The sequence below is a fragment of the Colias croceus genome, chromosome 8, assembly GCF_905220415.1.
Source record: "Colias croceus chromosome 8, ilColCroc2.1".
In the NCBI taxonomy this organism is placed as follows: Eukaryota; Metazoa; Arthropoda; class Insecta; order Lepidoptera; family Pieridae; genus Colias; species Colias croceus.
Window position 1 is genome coordinate 4,387,360 of NC_059544.1, and position 20,843 is coordinate 4,408,202.

Sequence of the window (20,843 nt, forward strand, 5' to 3'; positions counted from 1 at the left end):
TTAGAAAATATGTATTTTGTTCTGTCTCAATATAAGAACTCTATAGGTTTATTGCTCTTAGTTTTTTTTAACCATGCAGGAACAAAATTGCCACTCAACAAAAAGTAAATAAATCAAATGCCTTCTATTCACCCTCAGTATTCACCCGAGAACAATGTTAAACAACCAACTTATCTACATCTACAAGTTAGCTATATTATATTATATACTTGAATGAGGTCTTTTTGCTGAAATAAATAAACGATAAATTATTGTAATTTTCAGATAAGCATTCAGAAGTTAAAAATAAGGAATCCGAGCTTTATTTGTTTAACGGGCAAGACAATTACCATTGCGCTGTAATCCCCCTTCACCTTCACCACAGATCAAGTAATTTAAGTAGGTACCTTCACTCAGAGATTAAAATTTCATAGGTGTTTTTTAAATTATCTTTTGAACTCTGGGGACATATTTTGAATTCATTGAATAATAATATTAGGTATATGCAACATTAGGGTAGTTTTCCAATTACAGCACTAGAGCGCATTATGCGGCATAATGCTTATTATAACGTTGAATGTTTCAACTACAGCAACGCTTCGCACAATCGAGCACTCATAAAAGTAATGCTGATACATTATCATATTATATCTTTTCAATAAATATATCACTTGATATGGAACTAATTGATTGATTGACCAGTGATTTAAACTCGGAGTACTCGATAAATAGTCATCATCACTATCATCTGAGTAAGATGATTCAATTAAAAAGTAAGGTGGGGTAAGACTAACATAGTTTGTTGTTAGAAATGAAAGATCGCTTCATACACTGAAATTTCACATCTTACTGTTAAATGAAAAATAACACTACATTAAGATTTCTTTACACTTTTATACAAATCTTTTAATTTTCACGCAAGTATACTGGAAGCCGATTTATTAAATGAAATCTATAGACTATGTGAACTGCTAGTCTTGCCCCACTAAACGGGGTAAGACTAACACTGTTTTTATTCTTTGATTTATAACATACTTTCTTAACTTCTGTCGAAAAAACCAGTTACATTACAGTTGCCACTTAGACTAGGTACGCTGTTTTGTGTTACAGAATAAGGTTTAGTTTTCCACTTATTCAGTTTTTTCTTTATTTGGGGGAAGACTAACATATGACAAAAATTAGGGGTGTAGAACCTTTTTTTCTTTATTTGGGGGAAGACTAACATATGACTAAATTCAGTGTAGAACCCGGGAAATCCTGTAATAAAATTATCAAACAAGTCAGAATTTTTAAATATCAGACAGAACATAAGTTGACCTCATTAAAAGATTAGATAATAAAGAAATAAAATCAACGTTTTATTACGTCTTTGAATATATTTAAAAAAATCAATTAAGTACTTAAACTTACACAAATAAATCTATACATATAATAAAATCGTAGGAAAGTCAAAACTGTACATTGAATATTTTTTTAAAAGAATACCTGGGCCGTGATCTATAATCGATATAGAAGCCAAAAACATAGTTTTTAGAATTTTTGTCTGTTTGTCTGTTTGTCTGTATGTTTGTCCGAGCTAATCTCGAAAAGTACTGCATAGATTGACTTCAAATTTTGCATGAATATTACTAACAGGTCGGGTGAGGCTATAGGCTACATATTATCAAGCTATCATCTACGGGGGAGGAGCTGTGAACCTTTCATTTTCTTACGTATTCCGTGTATTACGACAGCGTACAATCTAAAGACTCATGTTTAAATGTTGGTTTCGAGTAAGCCATGCTATTATCTAGCTTTACAAAATAAAAACTATGTCATTTACGTAATTTGGGCAGAGAAACAGTTTAATGAATTTAGTAGTATAAAGACAAATTAGAAACAGCGCCATCTATTAAATGTTATAAAAATCAAATCAATTTACACGTTAACTATTGGAAATTAATAATCAAATGACGTATATATAAATGTTGTTTGACAATATCTAGATTGACACTATAAAAATTATGCCATTTAAGTAACTTGGGAAGAGAAACATAGCTTAAAGAATGTAAGTTGTATAATGTTAATTTTGTAACAGCGCCATCTATGAGATTTCGTAAAAATCAAATCAATTTACATGTTAACACTACTGAACACAATGTTAAAAATTAATAATTTAAATATAATTATGTTATTTATTTATTTAACTCTTTAACCCATATCTTCCGTTCCCTATAAGATATATTTCGTGTAAATAATAAACTACATTTTTTTTAAAGTGAGGGTACCTACTTAGATGTTTATTATGTTAAGTAAAAATAGACACCATTATCTACAGTTAATCTAATGATTGTGTTCCAAAGAGTATAATAATATATTGTTGTGTTCATTAGTTACAATTTTTAAAATCTTCGTGTTTTATAAATTTACTAGCTTACCGCCCGCGGCTTCGTCCGCTTTGCCTAAAACCTAATAAATTATGTACTAAAACCTTCCTCTTGAATCAGTCTATCTATTAAAAAAAACCGCATCAAAATCTGTTGCGAAGTTTTAAAGATTTAAGCATATAAAGGGACATAGGGACACAGAAAGCGACTTTTTTTTATACTATGTAGTGATATTTATAAAGCAATTGAATGCCATAAAACCAAAAATATCAAATGCAATCTTCGTGTTTTGTGAATTTTCACCATCATGCGTTCCCACAAAAGGTAAGTTGTTACTTACAGGTATTTATTGAAATGAAATGAAATGAATGATTCTTTTATTATTTTGAGGTGCATTGGGAACAGAAGTTTTTGATAAAATTTTATTTGTAAGTAGCTTTTTTTATAGATTTACAGTTAACTTTTGATTTTTTATTCAATGCTAATAAAATTATATCGCCTTTGGAAGACGATTTCTGCTGATATTTTTACTACACAACTTGAAAATTGATGATTTGATGATAAAGACCTAGACAGTAGCAGCGAGGATTAAGTGGAAATTAGTAATCATCCGCTTCGTCAATTTTTGACTGAAGTTAATGTCCAACGTCCAATGGTTCAATCATTGGAAGTATCTCGGGAAATTTTGGAGGATATTTTTCAGGAAGGAGAGGAGGGGCAGCCAACCACATATCAAACTACTACGTTTTAGTACCGAAAAAAATGTTATTGCCAAATGAAACGTAAATTTTGCACTCACAACTTTACAAGTAATGTTTTTATTTTGACTTTGCGGTTATCTGATTATAATATTTATCGTTATGGCTATCGACGTACCGACCGTACTGGGATCAGAGTAGGTACATGATATACAGTTCATCATCCAGGATTGCTTAGAGCATTTTCACACTGAAAAAGATGTTTTCTTTGAATCGAAGTTGCTTCATTTATTTATTTTTAATCATTTTACATAATATGTTTTATATTTTATAAATATATCATTTTCATTATTTAAGTAGATAAAATAAATTATGTAACGGTTTTATAAGAAAACACATTATATTTGTTAGGCGACGGTGATTTCTTCCAGGCAAAAGAAATCATCTTCAGGATGGAATCATCCTGGATCATCTTCAGAATCATCTTCTGAATCATCTTCAGAATCATCTTCAGAATCATCTTCAGGATGGAATCATCATCATGGATCCAGATGGGGGTCAAGTGACGCGGGCCACGTACCACAAACATGCTTAGTTTGTGGTATCGAGCGCGAAAGATAGTCATCGTGTTTTTAGTAAAGTTACTATGTAAACTAACGTAATTTAATACTTAGGTACATATTCTATAATGGTGTGCTCAAACTGTTAATCTACATTTAATTTAGATTATTATTTGATACTAAGTAATGTAGAATTTAAACCACATTCATGTTTTCTTCAGATTTTAAGATTTTCTTATCAGAGTGTTCAATTTTAATGTAGTTAAATTTTATAAGAGACAATAATTAAGAAAATTTTAAAATAAAGTGTCACGTATTTTTTTTAAACAACGAATGACGAAAAACGACCTAATCGCGGACGAAGTCGCGGGCAACAGCTAGTTAAAGAATAATTACGTAAATAATTTTTAAAAACTTTCATTAAAAACTTAGAAGTTATTTTCTTCCAATGTAATAAATATTTATGAGGATATTTTTTTTAATTAATTGTATATATGCAGAGAGAGCAATATTAGCAACCATCCAAACGTCAAACCAATTGGTTACAATAAGTCATCATCATCATCAGCCTGTATCAGTCCACTGCTGGACATAGGCCTAAATAAGTACCCGTACCTACCATAGATAAAAATGTTTACAACATCTGACTTGGGGCAAGACTGCCATATGTTAGTCTAGCCCCAGGTCGAATGATAGTCTTACCCCACCTCGCGATTTAGAGTTTATATATTTGTTTTGATCAATTTCTTTTTAAATAAATTGGTTTTACGTGGGACCAATATCATTACTTAAAAGCTTGTGTTATTGCAATTATATTCACGTATGTAACGTTCCAAATTCACCACTTTTTCCCTCGAAAATTTTATTCTACTCACTACACGCTGACCTCGTGTTTTGCCTCCTCAAATGTCAATTTAGAAATATCTCATGTTCACATTTTTAACGTTAAGTAGCGACATCTGTGTTTTGGGCCGAGAACTTCTTGAGTATTTCCTACTTTACCAACATAACAAACTAGAGATAGAAGCTGTGCTTATCGAGTTAATACACTGTGATAGTCTTCCCCCTATGATTGTCTTACCCCATCTTACCTTACTTAATTCTTTTAGAACTCATTTAAAAAAATTACTCAAAACAAAAAAAATGTTAATGAAATAATCAAAATCCAAATTTGAAATTACTTAAAATAACCGTAAATAATTTTCAACCAATTATTATTTATACCACTTTATTTACACATTAATGAGGTTATTGCTAACTCTATGAATATTTTTTTTTCAACACTGAACTTAGAATATCCGGAAAATGCTGGAAAATGCCTGGAAAATATCCGAAAAATGCGTGAAAATATCCGGAAAGTGCGTGAAAATGTCCGGAACAAGCGTGGAAAATGCCACTTCAAATTTGCGGCATCAGCATAATTCGGCATTGTGCGCCACTGAGTCGCATAACGCATTATGCTCCTGTAATTGGAAAACTACCTACAAGATATTATGCGCTCAAGTGGCGCTAAATCTGTTTGTCATTTGTCAAAATATGTCAATTAATAATGTCAATTGTCAAAGGTAAAAAAAAACTCAAAAGTGAAAAGAGTTATAGCACAGACTAATAATAATATACTACGTATGTTATAGTAACTTCTGAGTAAAACAAAATTGCAAAAAGTTTGTTGGTTTGTTGTTTGTAATCATCCACATAATAAAATCCTAATTTAATAAGTAATATCCTATTGCTCACGTTTTTGCTTTACGAAGAAGAAGAAAGTTTACAAAAATTGTCGTCATTTTACACTGCCTATAAATTTTATTTCTTATCGATGTATATCGAATAATGTAGTTATAGTGTATAGATATATAATAAATTATATCGCATGAATCCCCAGTGCTTTAAGAAAATTGCATCATATTTGTGAGGAAGTAACGCAGTTTTGTTCTATATAAGTAACAAAAAATTTATGAAATGGATAAAATGGTAAGTATTTTGTAATTCAGAAACATCTATATTTAATCGTGAAGAAAACAAAGAAAAATTGATCAATATTCTTAATTTTTGCCCTATTGCATAATATTTATTGAGTGGTGAATTTTTTTTATGAAACAATATTTTATTGTGAACAAATATATTTTAGTATTGAAATACAATAAAATTTAATTTATATAAATTGGTGATATACTTATTCTTCTTGTGTATAAGATTAATCTTGTGAATTCAAAGATCTGTTACATAGTAAAGCAAGTTAAGTTTAATTGAAAACCATTAAAACAGAAGCAATATTTCCTCTTCAAAAATAAATGGTTATTAATAATGGTTATAATTGTATTTACAATTGCATGTTTCAGATGGCACCTTTTAATTTAGAAGGAGAAACTTTAGGAAATAAACACAGAAATTACAATAAAAAAATAAATGATTTAATTTCTCACAATCCAAATGAAAAGCAAACTGCTATTAATTATGATGATTGCGACATAGAAAACTTACTGAAAATAGATATTGCTTGCTGGCAAAAAGATGTTGAATATATACTTGAGATATTTAAATGTAAGGATATGTTGTATCTAACTAGAGCCTTAAAACAGGTGAAATGGCTGATAATAGAGCTGCCATATGCTCACATAATCAATCCAACTTTTATACATGATGAGTTACTTCCATGCATGAGCATAAAGGCATACAATAAACTTATGCTGCACATTCGATTAAATCTCAGAGATGAGGAAAGAGTTGATATGTTTTACACTTACTTGGAGGAAAAAGAACTTAAAAGAGCATTTAAATGGCTACCTTATGCCTCACCAACATTAATAGAAAAAGTATTAAAGCAGCATGGTAGAACGGTACCTTTGACTATCATAAAGCGGCTATATAAGTCAAATTGTTTATTTGATTACTGTAAAGATGTACTTAGTGAGCATAATTATGATAATAATAAGATAGCCCTGGAATTATTAAGAAATGATCACACCAACTATATGAATTATCTCAATTTAATACCAGAGTATCAATTACCAGATATTTCAGCCAATAAAACAAAGAAAATAATGAAAAATTGTCCCGATGAAATTTTAAATAATATTGGGAAATTCATTAGTAAAGTACATGTTGAAACTGTTGCAAAAAACATTCCATCAAAAGATATTCAAGCCTTTTTGGAGAAAAATTGTCAAAATCCATACCTTAAGCCTTTATACAAATATGACAAATTAATATATTTTATTAAAAAATTACCAGAAAAAGTTGATTTAGTTAAAACTGTATTTTTGGATAAAACAGAAGTAAAATTTACGACGGAAAAATATCTGTATAATAATACCATGATCCGCTGTTTAACAAATATGAATAATGAATACTTGTGGTATGAGATCATGCCTATTGACATAGCATTTGTTGGCTTAAAAAAATTAATTGAAGCCGAGTCAAACCCTCTTAAAAAGTGTAATATGCTTTGTATGCTTTGGTCTTGTTCTCGTGGCTGTGAAATGCATATGCAAGAAGTACTTAAATATTATCATACAAATCACATACATGAGGCTTTTAAATACAAATCAAAATTTATCAAACATGTTCTATCAAAAGCAGACATCCATCACGTTGAAAAAATCACCTGGAATCTTTTGAATAATTTGTTCTATAGCATGGGGATTTACAATCAGAGTCAGAATAGCAAGATGGATGAATATGTTGATTGTATTATATTATATAACATCATTCACGATTGTAATGTTCCTGATGTAATACTGTCCAAATTTAATTTTAAAACTTTCAAGAATATTCACAATAAATTAACTCAAGAAGAAAAAACAAGATTATGCGAATTCTTATTGAAATTTAATAGCAAAATCCTACAGCAATACAACATTGCAGATGAAAAGGATTTTAAAGAAATTTTGGCATGCTTTAAAAACATATCAGATTTGAGCTGTGACTATAAGAAAAGTCTAGATGATTTCCTAATGAAAGAAATGAATGAGATGATAGATTATCTTCTGAATCAATCAAGATTTGAAGACCTAAAAGAAATATGTAATATTGGAATAAATTTGAGAAGGTATATTATGATCAATCATTCTATTTTCATAAGTGAAACAGAGAATGATTGCATAAATGCATTAAGATATAAACCACAGTTGTTACTTGAAAACGTGAACGCAATATGTGGGAAATCTGAGTTGCCTAAAAGAAGATTGTTTCAAAAGCTTCGAGTTTATTGGCATGATACACTTGCTGTAATGTTTAAGGATACACATTTTAAAATTTTATCTGAATGTTGTAACGAAAATGCTGCTATTATAGGACATGTAATCACTCTTTTGTCACAAACTGAAATAGAGAAATTATTACAGACATATTTAGTTACTGATTGTACACACAACAGTAAACTGAAAAAGAGCATAGTAAACTCTTTATATATGGCTCGACCAGCACCTTCGCTGGAAATCTTGGTATCAAATATGAATAATATGAACTTTTCTCATATAGCTGGAGCTTTAAATTGTTTGTTCTCGGACTTAAACCAATTTGTAGCCCGTCCATACATTTACAAATTCTACAAAATGAATATTTTGTTGCGAAAAGTTGCTTTAAGATTTGCGGTCACTAAACTAAAGCATGATGAAATAATTAAATTATTTCACGAGACTTGGGTAATTTCTAAGAATCGTCGGTTGCGAAGTTTAATATTCAAATTAACTTTTTCTTTGTTTATTTCATCAAATAAGGATAAAGACATTATAGATATATGGGAACTAATGGACAGTTTTATTGGGGATTTAGGATTAAATGAACACAAATCTATATATAATACATTATGTAACATACCAAAATGTCCAACAACAGTATGTCAACAGTATTATAAGCGAGTGGAAGCTTTTTTAAAAACATTACCAAATGATAGCTATTATAAAATGTTTGACCATCATATTCTACATATGATTGAATATAACTCCAGTATGAATTGGATTTTAGATGTAGATTTGGTTTTAAAGAAAAAAGAAACAGATTTACAAAACTTACTGACAAAACAATATTATCCACATTGGCTACCTGAATACTTGATGGATGTCAAAGATGAAAAAACCCAAATGGAAAGATATAATGCTTTATTTGTACCATTTTTAGATAATGTATTATGTGCATGGCAATCTGAGTCACAAGCTAAGAAAAACTTTCTTAGTATAATGGAAAGACTATATGAATTTATTGGAACATGCGAAAATAATAATAAAATAGTTGTACCTATTACAATGTTTTCTGATATTCAATCAAGAATAGAAAAAGCCATACCCAATGACGAAAATTACTTTCTTTTGAGGTATACCAAATTAGCTGTGTGCTATTTAAATGTTGTAGACACTTTTCTAAAGTCAAATACAAATACACTTGAATTATCTGCAATAGTTTGTGAAAAATTTGGAAAAGTTTGCGTTGAGCAACTAGATGAAGATATCAAAAAATATTCTACTGCAATTTATTTGACTTTTTCCCAAGCATTGGATTATTTAATTACTCAATTGGATTTTGGCGTAATTAAAAAAATGCGTATTTTAGAAGCAGTGATGAGGTGTAATCCTCCCATAGAAGGTTATATAATGGTAGTGGAATTACTACCAAGGAGTATATTTACTGAGTATGAATATTATTCACGCAGAAGTGTAATACTTAAACTCAAAGCGCATCCAATAGAAGCGGTAAGAACGCATGTACACAATTACTTTCTCAGAGTTTAGACGGTAGTCTGTAGTACAAAGTACAAGTACAAGTAAATAAAAACAAAAGCAACAAATGTTACCATTCTATTCTGGGAATAATATTTTGCGATTTCTGTAATATTTTCCCCTATATACTTCCCCATTTAAAACATTAGTAAGGACAAAGAATGTGCAGTCAAATATTGTAGAGGAATAAAAAAAAAAGTTATACATATATTAAATAAAATTTATTTTAAATAAAAAAAAATATTTTAGTACCATAACATGATTATTATTAAGTATAATATAAGAATTTTATATTTAAACACTATCGGTTGTGTAAGTACATCAGAATATTGTATAAAACAAAGTTAATTAAGTAAAGATGTTTTACTCCAATGGTTCCCTCCGTCATAAGTCCGTAGATGTACCGTTTCCTTGAACGTCGTGCGCTCTTTCAATATTTTCTTCAGAAGCTATGGTTGTAGCTGAAAATGAAGTGGTATTTATTATATTTCAGCGTGGGTCCGATATTTTAAACATAGTAAATTTCCGCCCGCGGCTTCGTCCGCATTTGCAAAGAAAAACCCGCATAGTTCCCGTTTCTGTGGGATTTTCGGGACAAAAAGTAGCAGCTCACAATAAGACGTGGAAGTATGATGGTATGATTGAATTATCGTAAGCGAAAAAGAGACAACATAAATTAATTCAATCCACATTTCACGTATAAACTTGTACATGTATACGCAGTATACTTACGATCCTTACTCAACAGTTTTGGGCCTGTAAGTGCAATAAATATAGCACCAGCGGGAGCTGAGATTACTACGCTTAGTACACTCATGGCCAAGATAGTTTTGGCGTAAAATTCTTCGTCAGTTTTTGGATTTCCTGCAGATTGCCCATTATTTACAAGATCCAATGCTGCGGGGCCTAATGCTGCCTGTTAAAAAAAGTATCAATGCACTTTATAATTTTAGGGTTTTAAAATATAGGGTTTAGCTGAACATAAAATACAACTAAATCGGATACTTTAGTAAAATTCCTATCGAATGAATAAATAATTGTATACAGTACAGTATTTTTCCACAAGATTCATAGTAAGTACTTACTTTTCGTAAGTACCTATGTACTAAAATATAATGATTTTACCTGAACTGTGGCTTTAGCCATCCAAGTAAGGCCGATAAATAGCTTCTCCTTTGGATTAAGACCGCATCCAAAACTAATAAGGAATGTTGCAACTACCCTCAAAGCAAGACAGGATAGTAGACAAATAGCGCCCATAGATATCATATCTGGATCAAGTGCACTAAGCTAAAAAGATAAATAAACAATTATTAATCGTAAAACTTATTATTTTTATCAAAATATTGGGATTTTCATCAACTTACCGTTATTTGAGCTCCTGTAAAAGCAAAAAGTATTGGCTCAAAAAATATCCAAAGTATCCTAAATAAGTTGCTCACGGGGTTCTTATTCACTGGCCATCCTTGCTTTTCCCAAAAGTAAGCAGCCATAAAACCAGATGATACGATAGCTAAAGGACCTAGAAGTATAGAACGAGAATAGAAAATAACAATACATAATTATTTACTAACACAATGTAATTAAGATTGTTATTTTTGATTGTGATTTCGATTTTAGTTTTGGTAATTCTGACATAAAAAAAACATTTATATTTTTTTGGTTTTTATGGCATTCAAATGCTTTATAAATATAAATTTATAAAGAATAGAAAAAATTCGATCACGAGGCGGGACTCGAACCCGCATCCTTCGCGCCATTCCGGGGCGGATGCCTTTCTTTTCTTTTGGATCGAATTTTTTCTATAAATTTATAAAGCATTTGAATGCCATAAAAACCAAAAAATATAAATTCAACAAAAGGTCGTGTTCCATCGTTACAATATTGTATTCACTGAAAAGTGCTTCATATTGGTTGAGATGGTTGTTAAATCATCTCAATAGATGGCGCGCGGTGTGTCCCTTAAGACACATAAAACTGAAAGAATAGATTAAATTCGATTGCTCAGGCGGGTCACGAGTGGCTGAGTTGGTTAGGCATCCGCCCCGGAATGGCGCGAAGGATGCGGGTTCGAGTCCCGCCTCGTGATCGAATTTTTTCTATTCTTTATAAATTTATATAAAAAAACATACCTGCTCCACTCCATCCAACCAAATTAGAAATAAAAAGAGCGAATAGGCCCCCTAAAAATAGCGATAAAAATCTCAAAGGAACTACATAGGTGTCTCCTTTTTCCGGAATTACAGATGTCATCCCTCCCCATAATCCGCCTAATACTATTCCTACAATTATGGACAGTGGCCCCTAAAAATAAGTTTTTGTTTTAGTAAAGAAAACGCTATAATATTTCATAATGCTATATTATAAAAAAAAGATGAAATTTTGAAATTGTATGCTATAATATGTACCTATAATATTATGTTCAATACATCGAAACTCCGTCATCTATATGAATGATGTCCATCTATTTATGATTAATAGTGCCAATATTTACCTTAATAATATTAAATGTAGTAGATCCGGTAGAGAACATAGCGTTCAAAATGATTGCAAATACGGCAACACTGACTGAGTCATCGATAGAAGCAGCAGCTAATAGTAATGTGGGAATGCCTTTAGCCACTCCATAACCAGCCTCGCGAAGTCTAAATAAACAGGGGACCACTACAGCTGGGGATACGGAGGCAATCATTGAACCCAAGAGAAATCCTGGAAAAATAATATAAAAAATACTTCCATAATAAGAGCTAATTATATGCTGGAAAAGTATAAATTATTTATATATTTTCTCCACTATTGTCTTTACAAGTACTGAATACAACAGAGATGTATGTAACTAACTAATAAACTCTGAGATGAACATAGGTTTACGTATAAGGGTACAAGAACACAAATAAAGGTTTAATTAAATTTAGATTCATATAAATGTAAATAACTTACCCCATATCCACGGTAAATGTAATAAATAATGTGCAGTGATTGCAATGGCAACACATTCGACAAGCCAAGGGAGTAGCCCTAGTTGTAATACAGCTATGTAATGCTTTTTTAGCACATCAGCATTCAGACCTAATCCGGCTCTCATCAATATTATAACTAAAGCTATTTTTCTGTAAATAAAAACTGAATGTTATTGTTATGTTTTTATGACGACTCAGTTGGGTTTCGCACACCTGACTACATAGGTACTTACATGGGATAGTAACAAAGTATATATAAATAAATTCCTTTCCTAGTATGTTTCTCATAGGTACTGGATTCGATCCCCTGCCGTGGAGGGAGATGGAGTTGAGCAAAAAAAATTATTGCGTGAGAGAATAGGTACGAAAAATCACATATTTGCTGCTATTTGAACTGGTATGCTAGTTAAGAAATGCGATTAGTGAATTAGTTTTAATAATCTGCCCCATAGGTACCTAAATCCCAGATGACTGATATCTAATCCCAATCTTATCCAATCCATACTATTATATATATATATTAATATTATAAATGCGAAAGTAACTCTGTCTGTCTGTTACTCAATCACGCCTAAACTACGTACTAAACCAATTTGCATAAAATTTGGTATGGAGATATTTTGATACCCGAGAAAGGACATAGGCTACCTTTTATTGCGAAATATGTACCACGGGCGAAGCCGGGGCGGACCACTAGTGTTTTTTTATAAGTAAAATTCTCACCTCAGATCTTGATTTAGTTGTCGATAAGTATCAGTCATGTGAACTAGGTTTAAGTTTTGGAATAAAATACCAGTAAGTAACATGCCGATAAGTGCTGGTAAAGTTGTGACTTTCAACCAAATCCATCCTACTAAGTACGATGCTATGACCAATAAGGTCATGCTAAGTAATTCTCCACTTAGAGCAACAGGATCTCCGATTTCAGCGTATAGGATGCCCCAAGTTAAGAAAACTGGAATATATAAATTCATGATGAAAGCGATTTAAAAATATAATCACGACAAAAATACTTACAAAATATTTTTCTCCATCTCTTACTTAGTTATAAATTTTTGTGGTGTGGTGCGAAATATTCGAAGTTCCCTGGGTGAATTAAATTTTGGAAATGTGTTCAACTGGAAAATGAGGGTTTCAATTTGTCATTAGATTTGTACTTACAAAAAATAATGATACATATTTGCTGAGCTGCCTGTCTGAATGTTGGAAATAGGGGGAAGGGAAATGCTCTCACCCACCAGGGTGGCTCCGAAGAGGGTGTTGAATCGGGTTCATGACATCGTAAACAAAACTTTTGCCACCACCTAAAATTATGCACTTTTTAATACCTCGGAGAAGTATAGTGCTCTATGATCACCAATTCACCAAATCAAAAAATCACGATACACTCATTTTTGTACTGCTGACTAGGTAGTATTTACTACTAGTTTTTTTTTATTCAAACAATAAATAAAAAGATAAGTTTAAATGAAAACAGATTGTTTTTTTTATATATTTATGGATGACTCTATTAGGTAGGTACTTAATATGTGTCTAACGTAGAGAAAAATATTAGTTTATAGGTAATTGACTTACTTACTTTAAATTATCCTGGTCGTGTTTACTATCTGAAATAGTTAGAGTCATATTTAAATACTTGATCGTAAATTAAATTAAATACCTAATCTTTATACATAATATTAATACCAAACCCAATAAGGTAACCCTGTGGGTTACCTTCACCTTCACCTCTAATATTACTATTTTATTATCCCGGTCTACGTATTTATATATTACCAAAGATACAATTTTATTTATTTACATTAAAGTCATAATTTATAACTCAAATAGTAAAAAGGGTCAATGTAGAGAAGTGTTGTTAGAATATAATAATATAGAGAATGACGCCCGGTCCTAAAGAATTAATCTTAAATTTTCCAAACATGCAAATTATATTACTTATAATACTTTAATTAATAATTGGTTAGTTGTTACAGTTATTAAAATTGAAAAACCGTGCTTCGTTTTATAAATTTTCACATACCGACGAACGTGTAAACTCGTTCTCCTAAGAATAAAAATAAATAATAAAATTTATTAGAAATTATTCTTTACTAATAAGTAGATTAGAAGTACCTACCTAGTAATTATATTCTTTAAATATTTATTTATTATAGAAATTGTAAAGATATAAAACATACCTGTGTCGTATCCCTTGTGTGCCATATCTAGATTTTCATAGCTGTTTCGTCGATCTGTAAATTTATAGCAATTTTTTTTATAAACTTTTATAAGCCAAGACATTTTTTGTAAATCTTTAAGTAGACGTTTTACTGAATTTTAACATTAATTTCGCTCTATGGTAGCTAAGTAGACAAAATAACTATTGACATTTAGATACGGTCGATGGAATTAACTTTTATCAGATTAAAAACATTAGGTAAGTACCTATAAAACAAAGTCGCTTTCTCTGTCCTTATGTCCCTATGTCCCTTTGTATGCTTAAATCTTTAAAGCTACGCAACGGATTTTGATGCGGATTTTTTAATAGATAGAGTGATTCAAAAGGAAGGTTTTAGTATATAATTTATTAGGTTTTAGACAAAGCGGGCGAAGCCGCGGGTGGCAAACTAGTTACCTATAAAAGAAACAGTCTAAAATATAAATTATTGACTGCCTAAATTAAGGTTTAATATTAAAAGTTGAAAATCAAGATAAAATTATGTGATTAATGATTATAAAATGACAATATTTAACCTTTAGTTTATCTATTAATTTATTACCTCATTCAATAAAATATTTAATGCTTCTTACCTACTTACCAATTATTACTTTAATAATAATTTAATAATAATTTGTTGAAGAAACGCAGTTAAAATAGTTTATATTTACCTACCTATTTGTTTTATTTATGGAGATAAAATACATGTAATGACTAAAATGTAGAGGAAATCACTCGCGTTCTCTCGTTAGTTTTCATATAAAGTACATTATTACACAATTTACACTTGATAATCGTTTAAACTTTATTTATTATATTAAATAATGAAAGCCGACGACGTTCCCGCGTTCCTTTTGTATTGAAACTAAAAAACTGTGTAGGTACATTTATATATATCGTGAAAATGCCAAAGTGCGCAAGTCAAAAGTCAACAAGAAACGTAACGTAAATGTTTAGCGCTGAACGACTTCTTTACTGTTGATAAGAAAGGGAACTTAATATCTACATACCTTAGAATAGAACGTGTAGAAAATGGTTTCGCGGCATTTTTAATATTAACTTTTAAACAGGTTAGTTAATTAGGTAATATGCTTATGCTTTAACTGTACTACCTATTAAATTACATTATATTAACTAGCTATTCAAACCTAGATTAATTATTTTACATTATCTGTACCATTCATTTATTAAGTATTGTTCAACACTTTATGTTGGTAATAATATGTAGGTAGCAATCGATCTTTTACATTAAGGAGTTTATAATTATTTTTCAGGCGATTTGTATCGCTATTTAATTTATATCTTCAGGTAGGTATAAATTAATTTGGTTGAGTTATAAAGTTATTCGGTAAAAGTTGGCAACACAGAATAATATCTGTCATCTAGATTCTAGAGGAGGGCGGCAGGCGCGGCGGTGCTTGCTCTGTATCCAACTACCTAGTTAAAATGTGGATATCAATATCAAACACAATGTTATACGAAATACCTAATGAGTTTAATAAAGAAAAAAACATTGCATCTTGCAAAATATTATATGAATCGAATCGTGTTTAAAATTATGAATGTGAAACAATGACGCATGTTTTGTTTGATATGTTTATCATATTATTACTTTGACGCTAAATACAATTTTTAGGTTATAGCACAGGATTACACTAAAGTTGTGCAACGTTCATATAAAATAATAACTACACTTAGTCATAATATGTTTACATTATGTGTTGTCACTCACGTGATGAATTTAGTTCAATCTGGCTAACTTTAACGTAGTTGACCTTGTCATGGCTGCTTTTATTAATTTCGGACATGGTTCCCAATTTACGCACTCGAATGGCTTCTGAATCTTTATGGCTAAACGTCAGAATAGAGCCGTTAGGTGACGCAATTTTTTACTGAATGGTATTTTTCGTGAAATGCAATGTATTAAAATGTAACAAATATGTTCCTTCTGTTTACATTTTCCAATTCTGTGAACACGAATATTTACAAAGACATTATGATGTAGAATCTAAATGAATCCTAATTTAATATTTGTTGTTTCTTGTAAATAGGTAGATACTTATATTTTAGTTATCTAGTCATGTGAGAAAATTGGAATAACCATCAAAGTACCTACCTACATTATAAATATTAAATAAATATTATATTTAGTCTAAGCATAGTCACAGAATAATAACTAGTAGCTGCATAGTACAAAATACTATGGTGTGCTATGGTATAGGCACAGATGATATACTATGCCTAGGTATAGATAAGCAGTATAGATTTTTATTATTACAGTAATAAATAATATTTAGGATTAGAAATCACGTAGGTAATATATTATGAAGTGATGTCTAAAATCTAAATGAATTGAGATAGAAAGATGTATTCTTTGATTATATTTGATATATTTCTGAAAATCAGTGTTGTAAACTTGTAACTGTGTTGCAACTTGCAACATATACCTACTGAGTGGCTACCTGGTTTGGCACCACATACTGTTTCTTTTATTAATTTTTACTATTTATTTTTTATTTTACTGTAGTAAGTAATAAGGTTGTTACATATCGTGATTTTATTTGTTTAGGTACTTGTTTTCTTTTTTTCAAACTGTTTGTTTTCCGTGTTTAGGTACATCGTTAATAATTTATGTTGTATTTGTGGAGTCAAATAAATGTTTCTTTCTTTCTTTCTTTAAATAAAATTAAAAAATATATTACTAGGATATAATAAAATGTATGAGCATTGCAAGTTAGAACTAAATAGTTTGAAGTAAAAGTATTTATTTTTTAATTATCTATAATATAAAAATGAATCGCAAAATGTATTGGTAAGCGCATAACTCTAAAACGGCTAAACGGATTTAGTTAATTTTTTTTTAATATTCCTTGAAGTATGAGGGTGGTTCTTATGGAGAGAAAACGTAAACATGTACCACGGGCGAAGCCGGGGCGGACTGCTAGTAAGTTATAAATTATAACGGAAAGAAGTATTTACATGTCAGACGATAGACTTAGATATTAATTAGGCAGAAATGAGAAAAGAAAGGTGTGCATTACGTTTAATATATTATTTCTAAATGGATATTCCTTGTAAAAAATGTAAATGTTTAAGTACCTAATTAAGAGGTAGAAAAATTAATAATTCATTCTCCATTGTTTTTAAATCATTTTATAATATTATGCTTAGATAATATTATAAAACGGATTCTCCTCCTGTCTGAAATTTCTTTACAGTACTCCCAAACTGATAATGCGCATAGAAAAATTCGTCACTGTTCGGCAACTCCCCATGTCATATTCCCCGAGCCTCCGAAGACGATATGTATATAGAGTGGTTAAATGTATTTTCTTCATGCATAGTTTATTATAATTATGAGTTTTATTGTGATTTTATGGTAAAAGAGATAAGTAACGAAATTTTTTTCGATAATTCAATGTAAGTTAATAGCGAGGATACGCCACACGATTGCGAATATATATTTGTTGTACCTATTGATTTACTTAGAAAATTCTATACTTAGAACTATTAAAGTGTCTTACTGAAGCTGGCGTAATGATGGATGTATGGAAGGCAAAGTTTATTATTAAAAAAATGATTTTCAAACACTGGTTTACATTTAAATTGTGAAATCTAATCATTAAAATCTCAGTCAAAAGGATTTACAGAATCAGGGATTAACTCTATTTCTGATATCGTAGAATGATCAGAACTTTCATTATGCTCTTATTAATTTTCACTTTTCCCACTGCTATCTGCTATCTGTGTAAATAATCATTTTACCGGAAAGTTCAACTTTGAAACAAAACTAAGAAGGGTATGTAACAGCAGCTCTATATAATTCCATACAGAGATAATACGTGCGGTCACCACCAATACATAAAGACGACTGATGGATTTTTGAATTTTTTGATTGACAGGCTACCGTCACCTATCGCCCGAATTGTTTTCGATTGTGTATGATTTTGAATTGACTCCTATTTCTTTCGAACAAGGTGCAAGATGCAAGTGCATTGTTTAGGGCACTTATGATTTAATGATTCGGGGTGATTCGGGTGTTTCTGGAAATACGATAATTAGCGAAGATCTGCATGCGCATTATTAATTTTGGAGTACTGTAGTTACTTTTGTCCTATGTTACTTTAGGTACCTACTTTTGTCTTTATTATGTGTCTTATGAAATTAAACACAATATGTTATTTTAATTATTATATTATAGCCCCAGTTTTGGTGAAATAATTAATAAAAACAGTTATGTAGTTTTTGTCTTTTGAGTACCTAATAGATACAAGTATTAGGTAGGTAGGTACTGATAATTATATCTATCACCGCAAAATACCAGGACATTTAAATCCTTCAGTTTGAATCTGGGGGCACGGTAGTGCCCCCGCCAAGACGAGCCAAGCGAACAAGCACGGGCACTTACCTACCTTTTCTCGAAGCGCTTCGACGTTTTTTTGAACCCTCATAATTTGGGTTTGGATTATGCTAGATCAACAAAATTTTCGGGATATATTGTCAATAGCGGACTTATTGAACATATTAAGTTTTAATTACATTAGCTTTTATACTTCAGATTTTATTTATATCTAAAAAACGCTAATTTCGTCACTGACTCACTGATGATCATCAAAATTCTTAAGGTATTTCCTAATGTCCTAGAAAGCTGAAACTTTGTACGTAAGCTAGTATAAGCACACAAACAACAAAAAAATTATAAAACTTGTAACTTTCACCCCCCAAACCCTTAAACTAGGGGATGGGAGTTTGTATGAGACCTGTAATTTTAAATTAAATTTTGATGACGCTAGAGGTCTAATCTAATAATCTAAAACTTGGTTCCCCTAGATATTCTTAATATATATAAATCTCGTGTCACAATGTTTGTCCTCCATGGACTCCTAAACCACTTAACCGATTATAATAAAATTCGCACACGATGTGCAGTTCGATCCAACTTGAGAGATAGGATAGTTTATGCATGTAGGTACCACGGGCAAAGCCGGGGCGAACCACTAGTATATATGTATAGGTACTCCTTGTTAAAAAAAAAATTTAAACTTTAATCGACATAACTACTTATAAAATTTTGTTACAAACAACTTACAAAAAGAAATGAAATCCCACCAAAAACATTTTCATGTAAAATGTTGCCTAGACGAGCCCATATGACTCGCACTGTCAAAAAGTTATCAGATCTCATGTAGAGCGAAGCTTCTAACACTACACGCCCTAACTCTACAAGGCCTAACTTCACAAACTCTACGCCTTAGTCAAAATATGTGGCTAATCGGTTAAGTACTTTTGTGTTATACAATAGTTCTTGTAGTAACGAACGGCCAAGCAGGTATACTAAGAAGCTGCTAAGTATATCTAATATATGTACTGTTATTATCATACCTAGTTATTATCTTATGAAATTAATATTATTGCTGCTACTGTAATTTAAAGGAAATACCTAGTTATGACTCAGTTTAGCACAGCAACATCCTATGAAATGCGAAAGTTTGTGCGAATGGTTGTAAGTATGTTTGTTAGGTACTTATTCAAGGGAAAAACATTGAACGGATTTTGATAATAATCGGCAGTTACGTATCTATAGAAATACCTACTTGATTTTTCCGCGGGTACGTCCGCGGGTGAAACCACGCAGCACAGATACTTATATATAAGGTAGGTGTGTCAATTAACGCCCTCTGTTAAATAACGCCCGAACTTCAAAAAACCCACTTATATTCAATAGACCCGCATCGTACCTCACGCACAAATGAATTGCACCAATAGGAACGCGCCTAGCGCGGTTGCGTAAGTCTGGAGTCGCCATCTTTGCCAGTAGCAGCTTTCGTTTCAAGAGCGTTAGACGTGCACTGGCTGTTATAAAAATTTCTTCTAACGAAACTATAAGTTTTCAGTTGTTTTTGAGTTATTTCTTGGATTATTTTATACTTTGGCAGTAATATACATAACCACACTTCATATTCTGTAAATATTTTCAAAATGATTTACTTAATTACTTCAAAATTTAAAAAAAATGTCAATAACGCCCAGTCGCGTAATAACGCCCAGTAAACGGACCTTGGGGCGTTAAATTAGTTTTTTTTTTGTTTAAAGTATGATAGAAGATTACTAATATTAACGTTGATTAGTTAAACTAAAATAAAAAAAGTATAAAATCGTTACAACTTGAAGAAACAAGTCACTTTATGTGAGTTACGAATTTTATAGTTTTAATATTAAATTTTCTTTCTTGAGCTTCTTTTATTTTGAATAAAGAAATTTTATAACGTGCTTTTTATATTTTACTTAGCAGAAATTCTATAAGAACGTATTTTAGGCATACACAATTTTCTTTCATAAACGGGCGCTATTTAACACAGTATTTCT

At 30.8% G+C, this 20,843-nt stretch overlaps 2 protein-coding genes across 9 annotated transcripts; one reads left to right on the forward strand and one right to left on the reverse strand.

Annotated features, from left to right (window-relative positions):
• The first annotated feature begins 5,236 nt into the window (after positions 1-5,236).
• LOC123693600 lies at positions 5,237-9,537 on the forward strand. The gene is made up of 2 exons (XM_045638766.1): positions 5,237-5,574; positions 5,943-9,537. Exons 1-2 carry the CDS (start codon positions 5,563-5,565, stop codon positions 9,327-9,329), a joined length of 3,399 nt encoding a protein of 1,132 aa, XP_045494722.1. The 5' UTR covers positions 5,237-5,562; the 3' UTR covers positions 9,330-9,537.
• LOC123693601 (sodium/hydrogen exchanger 9B2-like) lies at positions 9,524-16,363 on the reverse strand. 8 transcript variants are annotated; one of them, XM_045638768.1, is made up of 13 exons: positions 16,210-16,363; positions 14,458-14,511; positions 14,301-14,324; positions 13,857-13,884; positions 13,439-13,581; positions 13,001-13,232; positions 12,258-12,427; positions 11,812-12,026; positions 11,450-11,621; positions 10,685-10,839; positions 10,443-10,607; positions 10,050-10,233; positions 9,524-9,778 (listed from the first exon to the last, which is right to left on the reverse strand). In XM_045638768.1, the coding sequence occupies exons 1-13, from the start codon at positions 16,283-16,285 to the stop codon at positions 9,702-9,704; spliced, it is 1,695 nt and encodes a 564-aa protein (XP_045494724.1). In that variant the 5' UTR covers positions 16,286-16,363; the 3' UTR covers positions 9,524-9,701. The 8 variants fall into 8 exon arrangements, with proteins under 8 accessions (XP_045494724.1, XP_045494727.1, XP_045494726.1 ...); XM_045638771.1 differs by lacking the exon at positions 16,210-16,363 and adding an exon at positions 15,488-15,572; XM_045638770.1 differs by lacking the exon at positions 16,210-16,363 and adding an exon at positions 15,153-15,364.
• Between the last annotated feature and the right edge of the window lie 4,480 nt (positions 16,364-20,843).

What these genes read in the sequence shown, in the direction of transcription:
- LOC123693601 (XM_045638768.1), bottom strand. Translation starts at nt 16,285, where the DNA reads ATGTCCGAAATTAATAAAAGCAGCCATGACAAGGTCAACTACGTTAAA. An exon ending in GATTGAACTAAATTCATCAC is followed by an intron (nt 14,512 to 16,209) that starts GTGAGTGACAAC and finishes ATAAATTTACAG; the next exon opens with ATCGACGAAACAGCTATGAA. An exon ending in AAAACTGTTGAGTAAGGATC is followed by an intron (nt 9,779 to 10,049) that starts GTAAGTATACTG and finishes CTTCATTTTCAG; the next exon opens with CTACAACCATAGCTTCTGAA.